Consider the following 18,486-nt stretch of genomic DNA (forward strand, 5'->3'; position numbering starts at 1 on the left):
TCAGGAAGTAGTTTGCTGCCGCGTTTGAGTGACAGCTGTGCGGCGGTGACAGCCCACACGGGACGGCATAGCCGAGCCGAGACTCAAGATGGCAGGTAATGGCACTTTTAAAATAGTGTTTTCTCTCATACTTTGACGCTGTGTGTGCACTCAAGAAACTGCATTGTGGTCTTTATAGTGTAGGTATTCGATACGGCGGCTTCCATTTTAACTGCATTCGCGGTATTCGCAGGCAAAGTGCGAGCAAAGGCGAGCCGAGTCAAGCGAAAGGGCTGGACGAGCCTTGTTAGCCGACTAGCACTGCTAGCCGGCTAGCTAACGAAAGCTATTCGTGGATTTCGAAATGTGTGACTTTGAGGCGACACTTGAACATATACCTGCTCAGCAGAGGTAGATTGTCTCGCAGTCGCCGCTCTCCTCTGGAGGCAGACGGCCCCGCGTACTTTAAGCCGTGTTCTATTACCGAACCGTTGTCATAGCAAAGGCTAGCGAGTCGACCTAGCTCAACGTTAGCTGAGATGCTAAAGTCATTTTCAGCCATAAGCTGATCAAATCCTCCTTTATACACCAACAAAGCGGCGATGTAGCTCTCCGCCAACGTGGTGTGCGAGGTGCTGTTGAACCAGCCGTCACGTTATTTACTTCGCACGCAAAACCACCACGTTTCATGTGTCTTTTCGAGATGGGAGTTGTTTTTATATTTGGAGCACATTCCCCTGCATGCCCAGCTGTAAACACTGGCATTAGCCGGCCCGGCACATGCTTCTCCTTCTGGGACTCCCTTCGTTTGACCCCACTCCTCTGAGGTTATTGTGTCCTAAATCAATGGAGGGGTGGTATTGAACGTCTCCTTGTAGTATCGGCCGTTATCAGACACACATATCGGTTAATACTTTGTAAATAAGGTCTTTACATGAGTAGGACGTGTTCATGGATTTGGACTGCGTGTTGATGGGGGAAGTACCTGATATGTATTTATGTGCAGTATTAGTTAAATACAAAATAGATGCATGTATATTTATATTATTATAGGCAGTACAGTTGTCCAAGCGATCTAACAAATGAAATTGCAAGGTCAGATGTTTCGTATATATGAGCGAATAAACAGACATAGACATTATGGGCAACTGTTACACATAAGATGAAGCGAGATAAAAGTACCTGATACTATTTGCAGAAAGAATCGGGATGATGCATGAATAAACAATAGAAAAGTATCTCTGAAATCAGCGGTTCCTTAAGTTTATATTGGCAGCGTTCTGACCCGACGTGTCATGAAAGGTGGATACACTACAAATACCGGACACCATATTCACTTTATCACTTTAATTTTGTGCACATGTTGCATGTACATTTTTTAAAATGTATTTATTGATGAGAGGAACCGCACCTGTTTGAATGAAAATCAACTAAGACAATAGTTTCATGGCCCAGGAAAAACATAACGTTTATATTTACTGGCTTGTTTTTAGTTACTGACTTGTTTTTATTTCTTCCTCTTATTATCATTACACTCACAATGTCATCGTTTCAGTTTTGCAAAGTGATTAATCAGCGAAACCACTTCAAATTACTTTTAATCTTATTGAAAGAGACTTTGCACCTTCTTCGTAAATGTCAGCATGTAAACCTGCCACTCCAGAGGACCTTCCCTTTTGTAGGGAGAGTGGTGTATAACGTTATGGTATGTTGATGACATGTTTGACACCATGGACTCTCCCTCTTACTGCCTTCTCCTTGCAGGTCTATCTTTATACTTTGAAGATGGACATGATGATCTGGATGATTGTGAGTACTTTGGGGATTTTCATTTGTTAACAAAACAGCCCTCGTTTATCTCTTGTTGGCATCAGCTCTGTGCTTCAGAGATGGTTCCACTTTGTTTGCCTATACTATAATATTTCTTTTTATATCACAGTTGGATTTGATGACTATGGTTCAGAGTGTGACGGCATCCGCATCACAGCCTTCCTCGATGCAGGACAAGACAACCTAACTCCTCTTGGGAGGCTAGAAAAGTATGCCTTCAGTGAGAATGTCTTCAATAGGTAAGGGGAACCTCGGCACAAACAATGCTAAACATCAGACGGACAATCTGGTGTTGTGAGGATGCATCGTTAGACTATATAGGACAATGCAAACTCATCATGGCATGTGTATTGTTGGACCCAACTTTACCTGCCAAAGCCCAGTTTAGACACACAATTACACCAAGGCTTTCAGTTGTTAAATTATGAAAAAGTTAAGGTTGCTGCACCTGAGGTTGGAAGTAGAATAATTTCTACACTTCTTGAATTGTAAAAGTTTCAAATGTACAGTTACACATTTAAAAGAAACTAATACAATTCGCTGTAATCACGTTTTCATCCACCCAAAATAATTCTTGTGTGATGAAAATCGACAAATCTGCAGTTGTGTAGACACATCCTAATATTTAGGATTTCTTTTGCGAGCATTACCTTGAGTTAGTTTTATCAATGAGGAAACATCTGCTGCCTAGTGGGAATTGTTATCAAGGAAACATCTGGTTAATATTATTTCTTGTAGAAAGTAATGAAATGTTTTGGCCATTCTAAATATCTTTTCATCAGATTTTCCAAACTCTTACCAGAAAACTGTTTAGCAATAATTTTGCTCACAGTTTTTGACCTGTTTTTATATATTATATATTGCGTAAAATTACATAGACATTTTTTTTTATTTGCACTGTATATATTTTTTAATCATTGCTGAAAGGTGATGGGATAATTTTGCACATGTGGTCACTTTCGTCATATTTAGTGTAGTATTTGTCGTGAACGGTGGCTAAAATGTATCATAAACCTCACATCGGAACATGTCAATGTGAGATCAACACGCCATCCAAACTCAAGTGATCTCCAGACATGTTTTTTCACAGTCTTCTGAAGGGCCGTGCATTCCTGTGTATTTACTAATCACATACATGCTTCAACTCTAGTGCAGGAATGTGAAAGACTTAAAGTTGATCTCTGGTTGGATGGTGTCTGTCTGAAATATTGCAATCGGTTGACAATAGTAGGCGCAGTGTGTTGTAGGTCATTAGTGATGACACATTTAGAGTGTATGTATAATTGTCTTGGTTTTAAAATTTTATTTTAATGTGATGCGTTCAGCGCGGTAAACTGTAAAAGGCTGCCATGTGTATTTTAAAATCCTCTGCAAACCTTTAACGGCGCTCCTCACCCCACTCAAACACGGCCACCCGTCTTCGTGCTTTTCATGCTCGGCTTTGCAGGGTTCGAGCCCTCCTGTCGTTTCCCAATACGTGTGTGTGTGTTTGTGTGTAATGCACTCGACAGCTCTGTCAGTGCTGTGTGTCACGCTGTGTGTCACGCTGTGTGCCACGCTGTGTGTCACGCTGTGTGCCACGCTGTGTGTCACGCTGTGTGCCACGTAGGTGTTGGCAGGCAGTCTACTAACGTGACGCTCCTGTTGCTCTCTAGGCAGATCGTGGCTCGCGGCCTGCTTGATGTGCTTCGAGAGTTCAGTGACAATGAAAATGACTTTATCAGTGTCATGGAGACAGTTTCCAGAATGTCAGAAGATGGAGGTAGATGCTTTTCCCTTTTCATCAATGTAGTTGTCACGTCTCTGTATGAATCTACGCCTTTTTGACCACGGCGTCGTCTTTTTTTCAGTTTTATTAAATGCAACTCTTTCAGGATTTAGTTGGCTTATGCTGCTCGTTGCTCTTAATGCACACCCGTTCTGTTTGCACATAACTCTTTGACTGTGTGTACTCAGAGCCCACAGTGCGAGCCGAACTGATGGAGCAGGTCCCCAACATTGCCATGTTCTTGCACGAGAGTCGGCCCAACTTCCCAGCAGCTTTCTCAAGATACTTGGTCCCCATTGTCGTGCGATATCTCACTGATCCAAATAACCAGGTGGGTTTCAAATCCACCACTTTTCTAGCTCATGTCTTACAATTGAAACATCAATCAGTACTTTTCTTTGAGATCTTTTTAGATATAAGAGACGTAGGAAATATGTGTGTTCACTTGTCAAATTCATTCACACGAAGAGATTTTTTTAATAGATTTTAACTTGCATCTTTTCCAGGTGCGGAAGACCAGCCAGGCGGCGCTGCTCGTTCTGTTGGAGCAGGGCCTCATCTCTAAAGCTGATATGGAGACCAAAGTCTGTCCAGTTCTACTCGACCTCACAGAACCCAGCAGTGATGATGACTACAAAATCGAGGCAGTCTCTGTAAGAAACCTGATTTTTTTTGTTTTTTTTGCAAGAAACCTAATGAAAAGAATAGTGTCTGTGGTTGTGTAACTGAAGTATAATCCGTCTCACGGCACTATTTTCTCTCCTACAGATGATGTGTAAAGTCGTCACCATGCTGAGCAAAGACACAGTGGAGCATCTCCTGCTGCCGCGGTTCTGTGACCTGTGCAGCGACGCCAGGCTCTTTCAAGTCCGCAAGGTAACGACCTCCACATCACCTTCATCACCTCCTCGTAGGTCACGATATTTGTTAACAGTCTAAAATTGCTTGATATGATTATGAGCCAATAAGAAACAGCTGAGAAAACAGTTATTTTAAATTGAGTTTAATAGTCAGAAGGAATTCAATAACACTGATTCAGCCTCAATTATGTTTTGCGCATCACCGCCTACACTGTGCTGTGGTTTTCTGTGAGGAATGTTTTCTGGCAGAACTTGTTCCACTTAGGAAAGCTGCAAAGGTGGTCAAATATTTTCAGAATCTTTCTTTCTGTTGTAGTTAAGTAAGTATTATATTAGTTTTCATTTTCGCTGACGCTAAACAAAACTTTGTGATTCCTTTTTTTTTTTCGCTGATAGTGTTGCAAACACAATAAAGCATAAAAGTCCTTAATACAATGCATACATACAATATGTTTGAACATTTTTCAATAAGAATACAACTTGTAACTAGTACATTAATATAACTTTACATATGTACAGGAATATATCTCTACATTTGTACAGGATAATAACTACTTGCAGTCAAAACGGATGCTCCATAAAAATAATGAAAATGATCTGAAAATGTACTGTTAAAAATGTTTATTGTATTAATGAATGCTTAAAGTGAGTCTTATGTTAGAATTTCAGCACAAGTAATAATGTATATGCGCTAAAGTAAATGTGATCTGGAATTGTTATCCTCAAAATTGACATTTTATGTCAACCTTAAAAAACTAAGCATACCATATGATGAGTTTCAGTCGCAAATGTTTATTTGAACTTAATTGATTAAACATTAGCAGACAGTGTCGAGAACATCTTTTTATTTATTTATTTTTGGAAATCAAACTCACTAAGTCATGTAAATACTGAAGGAAAAGAAGATGCAAACCACTCGAGACATCTCACCAAAGAACTGCACGTGGCGGTGATCGATCTGACCTCTCCATACAAACCACAGACACTGCACTGAGCTATTCCTGAGAGCAGAACCGTTGCACTACTTTTATAACATGGTCCTCCACACCGCGGTCAGCTCGTCGGGGGACAAAGACTTAACCGTTGGTTTTGTGTTCTACAGGTCTGTGCTGCAAATTTCGGAGAGTTTTGTTCTATTGTCGGTCAGGAGGCCACAGAAAAACTACTGGTGAGAAGCACCAAGACTTTTCTATTTATTTGATAACTGAAAACACAACTCCACTTTAAATCTCCATTATGTAACATGGAAGTTTAACATTGTTGTCTATTCATAATATCAGTAGTTTATTTGCACCCTTGCTGTTGATGAATTCCACCACAGTTTAATGTCCCACTGTCACTTTCAGGTTTAACTGACCCGTTTGTTTTTGTTTAGATGCCCAAGTTCTTCGATCTGTGCTCGGACAGTCTGTGGGGCATCAGGAAAGCCTGTGCCGAGTGCTTCATGATGGTCTCCAATTGTACCTCTCCAGAGGTGCGACGTGCAAAACTGTCCCCCCTGTTCATCAGCCTCATCAGTGACCAGTCTCGCTGGGTAAGACACGCAGGACAATTGATATTGCATCAAATTAAAAGCACAGTTATTTATAAATTCTTCTGTATTATGATAAAAAGAGTTGTTTTCCTCACCACGATGTGCTTCTTCTTCCTTGTTGTAATGTTCAGTAAAATATTACAATTAACAATCAGACTTTCTGAAATCTAAAGTCATACAGAGAAGAAAAATATTTTGTTTTTAAAACAAGTCGGAGGAAAAAGTTAATAGGGGAACGGAGGAACCTTTGGAATTTGACGTACTTTCAAATATCCTCAATAAATGGTCAATCAATGGGGCTTGAAGCCCTGTCAGTGTTTTGGTCTCAAAAGTCTCGCATCATTAACCTCAATCTGTGTGTGTGTCTGCATGATATTGAAAATGACATATACATTTTGTCACGATCCGTGTTTATGGCGGTCCAGGTGGAGTCCGTTTATGACCACACGGGCAGTTTGCCCCGACGGACATGTGGGATCTTGTCTGTGTATGCAGACGCTCAGCGGGCAATAAACAGAATTGCATGCTGTTCCACAGTCCCTGTCTATTTATTATGTTGGACCATATCCAACCTCTTAAATAGTTCCCATTGCAAACAATCCTGCCCGTGAATGAGTTACGACGATAACCGATCGGCTGTTGAATCATGTAACGTCTCCGTCACGCTGACGCTGACAGATTCCCCACTCTGCTCCACTTTTAGGTGCGACAGGCTGCTTTTCAGTCCCTGGGGCGTTTCATCTCCACCTTCGCCAACCCGTGCAGCACAGGCCTTCACTTCAGAGGGGATGGCGGCCGACTCGAGGTCCCCAGGTGTACATTGGCCAGGTAAGACCACCTGACCTTCATCACCACTGGATCTACAAGGACTTGTTGCTCAAACTTTGGCAGAAATTGTATTGTGATTTGTTTTAGTGAATTTATTCTCAGGCAGCACTCAAATAATATGCGTTGACGTGAATCAGAGTTTGCTTTGTGCACAGAGTTATCGCCGCGTTGCATCATTGATACTATGACTCATAGTTACCGGCTGTGAGCGAGTCACACCAGTTTCTGATTTCTGATAAAAGGTGTGTTCGCAGAAATATGAATAAAATGAAGTTGACACCGAAAAATCATTTTTGCTACCTTTTTCTTTATACTTTTATAGAGTTTTAAATTTCCTCATAAATGCTTTAATTTACACTTTGAGTATGTTTGACTAACTTCAAACCAGGTTTCAAGCTTGATGAGCTCAGATGTAGTTTGAGAAATTGAACTCTAGACTTTTGGATTGTGAAGCTTATATCAAGAAATAGAGGATATCCTTTCTCCTTCTGTTTTAGATATACGGATTAACCCGAGTGTACTGATGCATTCTGTTCCGCTCATTTCAGCGACTGCTCCCTAAACTCTCTGAACTGCTCCGAGATTAACGTCCGCCACGCGGGAAGAACCATCGCTCACACGCCTCCCAACCAGGACGGCCGCGCCACCCCGTCCCCAGAGCACGTGTCGACAGCCGACGGCGAGGACACGCGCAGCTTTGACGACCACTACACTTCGGTTCCCCGAGAGATGCGCGGCGGCGGCGGCTTCGCCCGCCCGCTCTCCAACAGCAACGCTAGCCCTACGACCACAAACAATGCTCGGAACACAAAAGACACGGAGCACAGAGACGAGAACTTTAATTCCTTTAACTATTGGAGATCTCCTTTACCAGACATAAGTGGGGACCTGGAAATGTTAAATAGTGATGAATCGGAGGAGATGATGGAGCAGAAGGAAAGGAAAGAGGAGGAACTCGATTTCCCTGATTCCAAGTCCAGCCCTGGCAAAGCGACCAGTGACCAGATCCAGAAGGTCTTGGACTGTTTGCAACCGCACATTGATGACCCGGATGTACAAGGTGGGCAAACGGAGTCCGAACATGTAAGATTAGCGAATGAATCGTTGTCAATGAATTGGCGTGTAGACCGAGTTGTGCGTGTGCATTTCCCTCCAGCTCAAGTCCAGGTGTTGTCAGCCGCTCTGAAGGCAGCCCAGCTCGACAGCACAGACGACGACGACGACGACGGCGTCGAGAGCCCGTCTGTGGAGGTCACATCTGTGGAGGTTCAGTCTGCGAGTGAAGAGAGTCCCACAGAAGAGGAGCCAACGATGAAGCCTCCTGCAGCCTCGGAGTCCAGCCCTGTCCAGGAGCAAGGGGACGAGGAGACGCAGACGGAGGACCAGGAAGAGTCTCCTCCCGACTCGCCTATTCTGGTGCGAGGCGGTTCAGATCTGTTAGCTGTTGCGTGTTGTGCAGCTGACCAGATGTGCTCAGTCACCAACACGTACACTGGACTTACACTGCATGGATAGTTTCTGCAAGCTTGCATGTTTAGGTTTTGATCTATAGCTCCGCTTGAGACCACCGCAGCCCAGAGGACACGACATACGTGTGTGATGGGGCTCTGGTTTCCCTTCTTTCAAAAACAAGCTTCAAATCTTAAATATTTTTTTACATGTTAATGAAAGTGAAACTTTGACAGGGATTGCTTTGAAGTAAAAACTCATCCAATCTGGTTTGTCAGGACTGTGGGAGTGAGTCGTTTGAAGAGTAACGGGAAATGTAAGACTTTAATGTTCAGGTGCACGCTAATGTGTTTGTGTATTCTCCTCAGGAGTCTGAACTGATTGAGAGTGTGGAGGAGGAGGAAGAGGAGGAGGAGGAGGACGACGAGGAAAAGGAAGGAAAGGAAGACTCTGCTCACAGCCCCGTGTTTGAGGATAAGCCCAAGATCCAGGTCAGTCGGCACATCTGTCCCACCTGGTGGCCGAGAGGAAGCGGACTTGGATTCTCAAATAAATACTCTGGACCTCTGCATCCCATGTCCTCTTTTAAATCGTCAAACTCTTCCATCTCTCGCCCGTCTTCAGAACGTCATTCCCCAGCAGCTGTTGGACCAGTACCTCTCTATGACGGACCCGGCCCGAGCGCAGACAGTGGATACAGAAATAGCCAAACACTGTGCCTTCAGCCTGCCGGGGGTAGCGCTCACTCTGGGACGGCAGAACTGGCACTGCCTCAAGGACACGTATGAAACCCTCGCTACCGATGTGCAGGTAGGCCGAGAAATGGGTGAACGGTGTGGGGTTCAACCTGCGGTTTGATTCTAAACTGAGTGATTCACCACATGAGGGCTTATAAGCTCTTAAAGCAGGGGCGTCACACTCATCTTCACCGAGGGCCACATCAGCATCATGGCCGCCTCTTAAAGGGCCGGTAGTAACTGAAGCGCTGTATAAATTACTCCCGAACATATTGTTAAATAACTCTCTTTGCATTTGATTATTTTTCATTCAAGTGTAGAGATATTGTACACATTGGGACATTTCTCTAATATTAAAACACACAAATCCATTTAATTTGAAACCTTCAAAATAAAAGCACGGGATATTAAGGTGATCATGGGTCTTTCAAGTCGTCAGGGGCCGCATAAAATGGCGTGGTGGGCCGCATTCGGCCCGCGGGCCTTGTGTTTGACACCTGTGTCTTAACCCTCCTGCCGCCTTCGGGTCAATTTGACCCGATTCAATGTTTAATGTCGGTGTTCTTTCGGTAGTCAACAAACAAACATAAAGTACCTCACACTTAAACTTGGAAAACAATATTAATTCTAATAATTTTCTGGAGATTTTAATAGCTGGGGTCATATTGACCCCAAGGGTAAAATATGTCAGTAAATATAAAGGTAACAGGAGGATTAAACATTGAATCGGGTCAAATTGACCCGAAGGCGGCAGGAGGGTTAATTAAAGGGATAGCATTTTTTAACTGGGGTTGTAAAAGGTACTTATCCAAAGTCTCTGTATTACCTAGGAAGTCGGTGGCTCACCCCTCGTTGTGGGAAAAAGTTGTAACGTATTCAGTTTCTACTCGATATGACTTGGTAAGAACTACATTTTAAATCCGTAATCGGGAAATGAAACCGTTCTTGCGTTGCATATTTCAGTGTTAAATGTAAGTAAGTACTCAAAATATTTTCCCAAAGGAGGACACACAACCGAAACCACAAAGTAAAAGTGAATCTTCTTTTAGGAACTTTAAATTACTTTAAAAGAATACGTAGGATTTTCTATTGATGATGATGATTTATTCTTCTTGGGTTTTATCGTTTTAGGTTTCATGACATTTATTTTGCTTTGTGATTGCTCCATTGCAAATGTTTTGAGGACGGAGTCCAAGAAGTTTCAGGAAAGGATAACATTACATTAGTCATCACCGGCAGTAGTGATGTGTTGTTGTTGTTGTTGACAAGGTTGGCGTAATAAAGTGATCGCAGACTATCTTCTGTTTTAATTTTATTACATTCATAGAGTATAGGAGCAAAGTAACCCTTGGTTACACCAGCTAAAACAAAATCTGTCTGTCTGTATTCTTAACTGTTGAGCTTAGTTTGCAAAATTACATAATTAAGTAGTTTGATGTCAGGAAGTTTTATTATTATTATTATTTGTTTCCAGTGAGATATCAATCCGCTTTTATTGAGATTTCTAGTTGTTGTAAACGCTGGTGCGAAGTCATTTTTAAAATATAAAATTCTCATCCAGTTCTGAATTGAAAGACATCCGGACCGACACATGAAAGTCATCACAAGGATATACAATAGTATCCCAAACCACAGGTTTGTCCTCGCACCATGCCGGTCTAGCTTAGTGACGCCCGGTGCTGGAGGAACAGAGCGCCGGTTGTACGAAGGCCGCGGTCGATGACTCACGAACGAACGGGATCTGTACGAGAGGAACCGGGGCTCCGCTTCGCAGCAGCAGAGGCGCCGTGGCAACCGCTCAGTCACGCTGTTGCTCATCGCTTCGTCACAGCGCCGCACGTCCCCGTTGGCATGGCAGCGTTGCGCTGTACAATGGACTCCGACCAATCACAGCAGGAGTTCAGAAAATTTCTCAGTAACACATATTTTGTTTTAATTAAGTTCCTCCGATATTAGCGTATCAAAATGACCCGATAAGTTGTTGTTTTTTACCTTTGCATTGATAATGCGGAAGGTAATGTTTTGATCGGCATTTATTTATTTGTATGAGTGTTACTCGCATAACTCAAAAAGTATTAAACCGAATCGCATGAAATTTGGTGGGATGATTGGTTATTATCCGGGGACCATTTGCTTATATTTTGGGATCGATCGGATCAAAGGTCAAGGTCATGCGAAGGTCAACATCTTCTTTTTACCATAGCGCGGTCAATTTTTATCCAATTGGCATGCAACTAATGCCAAAATGTTCATAATTCAATGCCCAATCTTGTGATATTTGAAGGTATGCGCTCTACCGAGTGCCCGTTCTAGTTTCATTTGTTCTGCCGAGACGCTCGTTGATGGCTTGTGCGATCATCGTTCTGCGTTTCCTTCCCCCTCCTCAGTGGAAGGTGCGGCGTACGCTGGCGTTCTCCATCCACGAGCTGGCGGTCATCCTGGGCGACCAGCTGACCGCAGCCGACCTGGTGCCCATCTTCAACGGCTTCCTCAAAGACCTGGACGAGGTCCGCATCGGCGTGCTCAAACACCTCTACGACTTCCTCAAGGTCGGACGATAGATTTAGTTCATGCGGTGCTGATTATGCACGCGTCTTTACAGCGTGGGGGGGGCGGCTTGTAAGTTTGAGTTTGGGTCATTACGCGTCAGCGTTAATATTCATGCGAAGAGATGACAAATCCATACTAGAGTTGACAGCACTGTTTTAGATTTGAGTGTTTCGGTTTTGGTGTTTGCTTCACGCTTCGTCACCAGATGACTAAGCTGCGTCGTCTTCTTGTTGCAGCTGCTGCACGCAGACAAGAGGAGAGAGTATCTCTACCAGCTGCAGGAGTTCATGGTGACGGACAACAGTCGCAACTGGAGATTCCGATACGAGCTGTCAGAGTACGTCTCCTCTTCCAAGCAGGACATAATTCCATTTTTCGGGTTTTAACGGACTGACTTCCAATCGCCGTCTCGCTCCCCGACGGCGTGGCGGAGCCGAGGTCTGTTCTCGTAACACTTTACACGGGGTGGATTCGATTCTACAGCAAATGTCCCGTCGGTATTGTTTTACCAGTTGATTTCTTCCGTGAGGTCATGTGCAAAATTGCAGTTCAACTCATTCTGGTCGTTTTGATACGGTTTCACTTTTATTCCCAGGGGAGAGTTCATGTGTTCTGACTGAAGTCTCCCTCTCTGTCCTCCATCCAGGCAGCTGATCCTGATCATCGAGTTGTACAGCCACTACGACGTGTATGACTACCTCAGACAGATAGCACTCACTCTCTGCTCCGACAAGGTCTCCGATGTCAGGTGGATCTCGTACAAGCTGGTGAGTGACCACCATGGATGATGTTCAGGAGTTGTGGGTATGTGAGAGATTAATGGCTGAAAAGGAAGTAAATAAAGACGGGAGAGAAACTTCAGAGTTGGATTCAGTTACCTCGCTGTTGTCAGACTTGTTGGTAAGCTTACTGGCTTCATATTGAGCGGAGCAGTTTCAACCTTCTCTCGGAAAGAAAGCAAATACTAAAATTTCTATTATGCTATTTGTTGAAATGCAAATAGCAGTGTACGATTTTTATAATAATTATAGCTCGCATGTTTTCATCTCGTGAGTTTGCTCGTATTCTTTTATTTGTCCACCGTCTGCCTTTGAACTTAATTCTTAACCACCGTTAACCCCCAAATCTCATTCTTTTAAAACTACAATTTAAAGTCCCAGGTGTGTCCTCTGCCCCTGTGTGCGCAGGTGGTGGAGATCCTCCAGAAGCTGTATGCGTGTGGAGCCGACGACCTGGGCCTGAACTTCATCAACGAGCTCACCGTGAGGTTCTGCCACTGTCCCAAGTGGGTGGGGCGGCAGGCCTTCGCCTTCATCTGCCAGGTGTGCAGCTCCTCTCTCTCTCCCGCGTTCTCTCTCTACCGGTTTTTCAAGTCCATGAACCGCTGTGTATGTACCTGTCGGACGGTTCTCTGAGCTACATAAATCAAATGTTAATCCCCTTTATTCGTCTTGGAACATTTTTTTTTTAAAGGGATTTCCCATTTTTTGATACATCACGAAAAACATACTCGTGATGTTTTTAAATTGAAAAAAATGTCAAAAGGAAAGAGAAATAATTGCGTTTTTTTTTATACTTTGTTTCCAGCATTCATGTTTGTATACGTTGTTATTCGTCATCAGCTTGTCTGACTCCAGCTCTGTATGACAGTAACGCTAGAATGGAAAACCATGTGATCGTCCGTCTGTCGGCGTCTCCGTGATTTAGAAACCTTCCTCTGTCGGCTTCTTCCTCTGTCGGCCTCGCTCGTCTTCCTCTCCGGCCCGTCTCGGTGACCTTGTGCTCTTCCTCCACGCTGTCCAGGCCATCGTGGAGGAGGACTGCATGCCCATGGAGCAGTTTGGGCAGCACCTCTTGCCCAGCCTGCTCAGCCTCTCCTCAGACCCGGTGGCCAACGTCCGCGTGCTGGTGGCCAAGGCTCTGAGGCAGAGCGTCATGGAGAAAGGTGAAGATGAATTCATGATATTCACGACGTGGTCTTCTGTACTTATACTTCCAATAAATCAAAGCCTTTTTTTGCAAATGCTACTTAAACATGGCACAACTGCATTTGTTGGCTTTTATCTAGTACATTGTCTAAAATCATCTAAATAGTAGGAAATGTCGATACATTTTTGGACAACGATGAAGCTGAGGAACAAAGGACTGCGTGATAACAATGGGATCTTTGGATAACAATGGGATCTTTGGATAACAATGCTATTTAGTCTGTGGCATCAATTCTGTGTTTTTTTTTGTGTCTTCATATTTCTAAAACATTGAATATTGCCTCTATCGTATGCTCTGTCTCTTCCCTCTGTGACACGCGTGGCTTTCTGCTGCCGTGTGTCCCCTCGGCCTGACCGGGTCCCGTGTGTTGTGTCCAGCTTACTTCAAGGAGCCCGGCTGTGCCTTCTCCGACGAGCTGGAGGAGACGGTGATGGCCCTGCAGTCCGACAAGGACCGGGACGTCCGCTTCTTCGCCAGCCTGGACCCCGACCGAAGCTTGATGGACACGGCTCCCTTGATTTAGCCGCCGCTCCCGAGACCCAGCCCACCCGCCTGCCTGTCTACCTACCTGTCTGTGTGTGTGACTGACGAACAGTCGGCGTAACCCGCAACACCAGCACCTGACCGGATCCCCGACCACTCGCCTGCTGGGCAGACCACTTGGGAATCATGTCAGATGGTCAGATTACGGTACAGAAGCACGAGCGTGTTCAAAAGGACACGAGCCAGACTCTGGTCGGGCGCTCCACGTCGCATTCACAACACGGGATGCATACTTCTCAGTTTTCAGAAAATGAGCAGGACTCAAGAGGTTTGCTGCTCCTCTGTATTCATGCCCGAACTTGCCCGCCCCTCTTCCACACTGACATCGACTCGATCCCTCCCCAATCACAGACTTGTAAAACGTCAACGGGATCTATCTCTCCAAAGCTAATTGTAAGCTTGATTATAAAATTGCTGAATTGATTTTTTTTTTTTTTTTTTTTTTTTTTTTTAAATGCTTCTTTTTGTGGATTTCTTAACGAACAAGTGGGCGAGGCCCGCCTGACTCTGACATGTGCACTAACTCAGGGGGACTCATCTGAACCTAAACAGCATTATTACCTTACATGATAAGCAGCAGCAGCTCCTGGATCCCTGGAGGGAAAAGAAAAAGAAAAAGAAACTATCCAGCCGTCTGCGCAACACAAGCAGCCAAATCAAGTAGCTCTGCTGGCGCCTCTCGCCTCCTCTGGACAGCCTCCGTTGTCTCGCCCTCTTCGGAGACGTCCTCTGGGTTGTCGTCCGGTTCCCTTCCTCTTCTTCTCTCTCTCTGCATCTCTCCACCTGGTCTCCGCGGGCCACTGAAACCACTACTACTGCACAGAAGGACTAGTGATTCTGCCACTCAGCGTAACTCTCGACTAAAACCGTATCGATACGTTTTTGTTGTTGTTGAAAGGACACCGTAACAATCTGTTGATTTCCCCCCCCCCAACACACTCCCCTCCCCTCCCCTTGTGTCTGTTTACCCAAAAAAAATGTGACACAACACGTCTCCCAAAACGACAAGAGACAAATAAAATACCTCTGTTTGGAAACGACTGGCCGGTGTGGCGTTCATGTCGAGGAACATCGGGCGACTCTTCGGTCGGCTCCAAAAGCATCCGAACAAGGGCTCGAGGTGACGTGACGTCGATCTCAGAGAGAGGAGGAAGAAAGCAAGCACACTGTTGGATTATGCATGTGTGTGTGTCCCCCCCCCATCCCTCCTCTTGTGTACAGTCTGTTCCCGATTCCTTCCGGTCGACCTCTCGATGTTGAATTATGTGACCATGGTAGCTCTCAGTGGATCTGACTGACCAGTTGTACAGTAGGACATAGGAATGGCTGCGAGACGAGACCGAAAGGCGTCCCCGATCATTTATTTCCCCGTCTTGACGGGATGAATTTAAAGACGAGGTATTTATCGACATTTTTGCAACTCTTTTTGTACAGCTTCGGCCTGTGGGAAACGGTTTGTTTACGGAACCACGGCCAGTTTTAGTCGGGTTTTCAACCCATCGAGATGTGTGAATATTGGGAGCAGTCACCAAGTCACTTTTTGTAGTCGCTCTCTCTCTCGAGCTCGTTTGTGCTCTCCTGTTGTAAATGGTAACCCCCCCCCCCTCTCTTTTTTTCCCTTTTTTGTTGAACATAGACACAAGTTGAGAACTTAAGCTGATTGTGGCGTGTGCTGTGCATCTCAAGTCTTTCTTCCCTGGAAAGGAGAGCTCACTGCGGTAATGGCGGTGTCTACTCATCTCGTCTGCGATTTGTGTCCATCTCATTTTTTATGTAGTAGAACAGTTAATATATACATTTTATGAAAATTATTTTTCTTTTCAATTATGCACCACTGTTCAGATTTTATATCCTAACTTTACAAAATTTACAACCTTTGTAATATTCAATGGTTTCTTTTAAAAAGACATTTTATGTAATGTTATTTTTAGTATTCTGTAATTAAAATGATGAAAATTAACGGATTGTGCTCAAGTTTTGATTTGTAGTTCTGCACGTTGATGGCGAAACGGGTTGTACAGCTGGTTATCTTTTTTAACATTCGAATGATACACCTGAAGAAAAAACAAACTATGTCAAGGTATTTAGCCACAAACTTGTTTTAATGTCCTTTCCTCTTGAATTGAACAGCTAGTCAGATTAGTTACACATTTTGATAACCGAGAAGATGTGAAGGATTTGCTGTTTTTCTTTTTTGTATCACTCAGTTCAGAAATGATTTGTGAACTTATCTTTGGTTTGTGGACTGTTGGTTGGACAAAACATGCACAGACTCGATCTCTGGACTAACTGGACCTTCTTCACATAGACCAAACGATTACTTTGAAATTGCTGCCCTAATTGTCCTAATGGATTAATCGGACTACAAAATGTCAGGAAATGTATAAAACATGTTGATCAGCAGCTGTCGGCGCTCAAAGCGGCATCTTCAATTTGTTTGTTTTGTCCGACCAAGAAAACAAAACCATTTTTTTCTTTTTTTTTTAATCTTGAGAAGTAACTTTTAAAATACTTTGTCATAATCATTGGAAATGAATGTTGATCTGAAAAAGAAGAAAAAAACATGTCTCTTTTCTCCCCCATGTTGATTTCTTTGCCCCCCGATCGTGTGTCCTCGGCAGCAGACGAGAGCTCTCGGCCTCCCTCCCTCCCTCCCGCTCACCTCCTTCTGAAAAGGAGCAGCTTGCGGTCCCACGTGGTGCTGCCGAAGCTCTGGACGAGCTCCATGCCGCAGTTTCTCTCCAGGTGCTCCCTGGCGTGCTCGGCGACGTCCCCCCGGACCTTCAGGCTCTTGAAGTGGTCAAAGTCGGAGCGGCCCAGCTTCCTCAGCCGCCGGGCTGCGGAGCGGTAGCACTTCCAGGGCTGCGCCTCCAGCAGGAGGTGCTGGCTGACGGAGGCCAGGCCAGAGAGCAGCCGGAGCAGGCCGGAGTCCCCGTGGTTCAGGTGGACCCACATGGTGACGGCCAGGCACAGACACAGGTGGAAGCGGGAGGCGCCGTGCCGGTCGAGGTACTCCCGGAGCCGGTCGGCGCCTTTGGTGATGTCCAGGGGGATGAAGGAGATGTTGCCGGGCAGAGGGTTGTTCTGCTGAGCCCTCTGGACGAGGGTCTCGTCCAGGTCCAAGCCCAGCAGATGGACTCTGCTCTCGTCCGACTCCTCTCGGCTCGCAGGCGCCGGAACCAGATGCTTGTAGAAGGCGACGCTCAGTTCCTGCCATTCGCAGGGAAAAGAAAAACGGCGTTCACAACAAAACGATGTGTTGTACGGACTGATAATAACTTGTCAAATCTAATAAAAATACTACGATGTGTCTCGAGGATGTCGTACTTGACCACCATATGTACCAAAGGCAAATGTGCACAGTACTCGTTCACTAGAGTAAAAGTATCAATTCCTCAGTGTATAAATACAGCTGGTAGAGATGTGGTTACTTTATACACATGGCTATCTTAAATCCATATTAATTTGTTGATTAAATGTTGTATAAATCTTAATACAGCAACAAGGGATGTTAACTAAAGGTGTCAAACAAATGTAAATTCAAGTTGTTTAAGTATAAAGTAACATGCAATGGAAATACAAGTACCTCAAAATGGGTACAGTGCTCGAGTACTTAGTTATTTCATGATACATTCATCATGTAAACTGAGTTAAACACCAGATGTGATTTTGTCGAAACGTGAGAAGCACAAATGGAGAATACTCCAAAGCGTTAAAGATACATTTTATTCCGTAATTGAGCGCAATACCCCAGAGTTACACCCGACGTCCAGGAGCAGGGTGGTCTGGAGGCCGCCGCCGTGGCCTAAATCCTGGAGTAATGTCGAGGGGATCAGGCTCAGGCGGTTTTCCGGAGGATTGAAGGTGTAATAGTTCATGAAGTTGCCGTAGGGAGCGGCTCCTGGGTCATTTATTCCTCCGTCAGCTACGCTACTGGGCGAGCATGTTGCCATCGTAAGGGGTGCGACTCCAAAATACATCCGGGTGGAAACCGGGGTCTGCAGTCGAAGAGGGGCCACTACGTTCCTGGTCCGTTGTAGCTCGATTTGAATAGATTAATGAATGGAGAGCTACATTATGGTTGGATATCTCCAGTATGTTTGATATAACTTGTGGTCGACGTCGGAAATTGTTTATAGATGTTTGTTTCTATAGGTAGTAACTGCAAAGTTAGATAGTCAATAAAATAACCATAGCACCACCAGTTCATGACGTGGCGAAAGTTCAACGGTTAGTTTTTACAGACAGCTTTTTAATTTTTTTTATAAAGTGTAAAACGTATTTTGTTTCGTTGAAAGTAATAATAAGACAACGTACCGTTACAGGATTAAATTCTTAATTAAGTACTGTACTATTATGACAAACATACTTGTGTCAGAAGTAAAAATGTAGTAAAATATTAGTTACAGACGTATTGTC

General features: G+C 44.4%; 2 protein-coding genes across 7 annotated transcripts; one reads left to right on the forward strand and one right to left on the reverse strand.

The window, feature by feature from the left end:
• The first annotated feature begins 32 nt into the window (after window positions 1–32).
• ppp4r1l (protein phosphatase 4, regulatory subunit 1-like) lies at window positions 33–15,107 on the forward strand. Of its 4 annotated transcripts, none has more exons than XM_056437403.1 (19): window positions 33–95; window positions 1,744–1,788; window positions 1,919–2,048; window positions 3,465–3,571; window positions 3,766–3,908; window positions 4,084–4,230; window positions 4,346–4,453; window positions 5,540–5,605; window positions 5,813–5,971; window positions 6,675–6,799; window positions 7,348–7,859; window positions 7,956–8,215; window positions 8,617–8,739; window positions 8,873–9,058; window positions 11,373–11,534; window positions 11,772–11,872; window positions 12,182–12,302; window positions 12,723–12,857; window positions 13,339–13,994. In XM_056437403.1, exons 1-19 carry the CDS (start codon window positions 89–91, stop codon window positions 13,627–13,629), a joined length of 2,928 nt encoding a protein of 975 aa, XP_056293378.1. In that variant the 5' UTR covers window positions 33–88; the 3' UTR covers window positions 13,630–13,994. The 4 variants fall into 4 exon arrangements, with proteins under 4 accessions (XP_056293378.1, XP_056293377.1, XP_056293376.1 ...); XM_056437402.1 differs by lacking the exon at window positions 33–95 and having other exon boundaries at window positions 1,698–1,788; window positions 13,339–13,480; window positions 13,902–15,107; XM_056437401.1 differs by lacking the exon at window positions 33–95 and having other exon boundaries at window positions 1,698–1,788.
• LOC130208343 (pre-miRNA 5'-monophosphate methyltransferase) lies at window positions 15,032–18,291 on the reverse strand. 3 transcript variants are annotated; one of them, XM_056437405.1, is made up of 3 exons: window positions 17,817–18,073; window positions 16,730–17,277; window positions 15,032–15,203 (listed from the first exon to the last, which is right to left on the reverse strand). In XM_056437405.1, the coding sequence occupies exons 1-3, from the start codon at window positions 18,045–18,047 to the stop codon at window positions 15,032–15,034; spliced, it is 951 nt and encodes a 316-aa protein (XP_056293380.1). In that variant the 5' UTR covers window positions 18,048–18,073. The 3 variants fall into 3 exon arrangements, with proteins under 3 accessions (XP_056293380.1, XP_056293381.1, XP_056293382.1); XM_056437406.1 differs by having other exon boundaries at window positions 15,111–16,121; window positions 17,817–18,291; XM_056437407.1 differs by having other exon boundaries at window positions 15,111–16,137; window positions 17,817–18,291.
• Between the last annotated feature and the right edge of the window lie 195 nt (window positions 18,292–18,486).

This window comes from Pseudoliparis swirei, chromosome 18, assembly GCF_029220125.1.
Source record: "Pseudoliparis swirei isolate HS2019 ecotype Mariana Trench chromosome 18, NWPU_hadal_v1, whole genome shotgun sequence".
In the NCBI taxonomy this organism is placed as follows: Eukaryota; Metazoa; Chordata; class Actinopteri; order Perciformes; family Liparidae; genus Pseudoliparis; species Pseudoliparis swirei.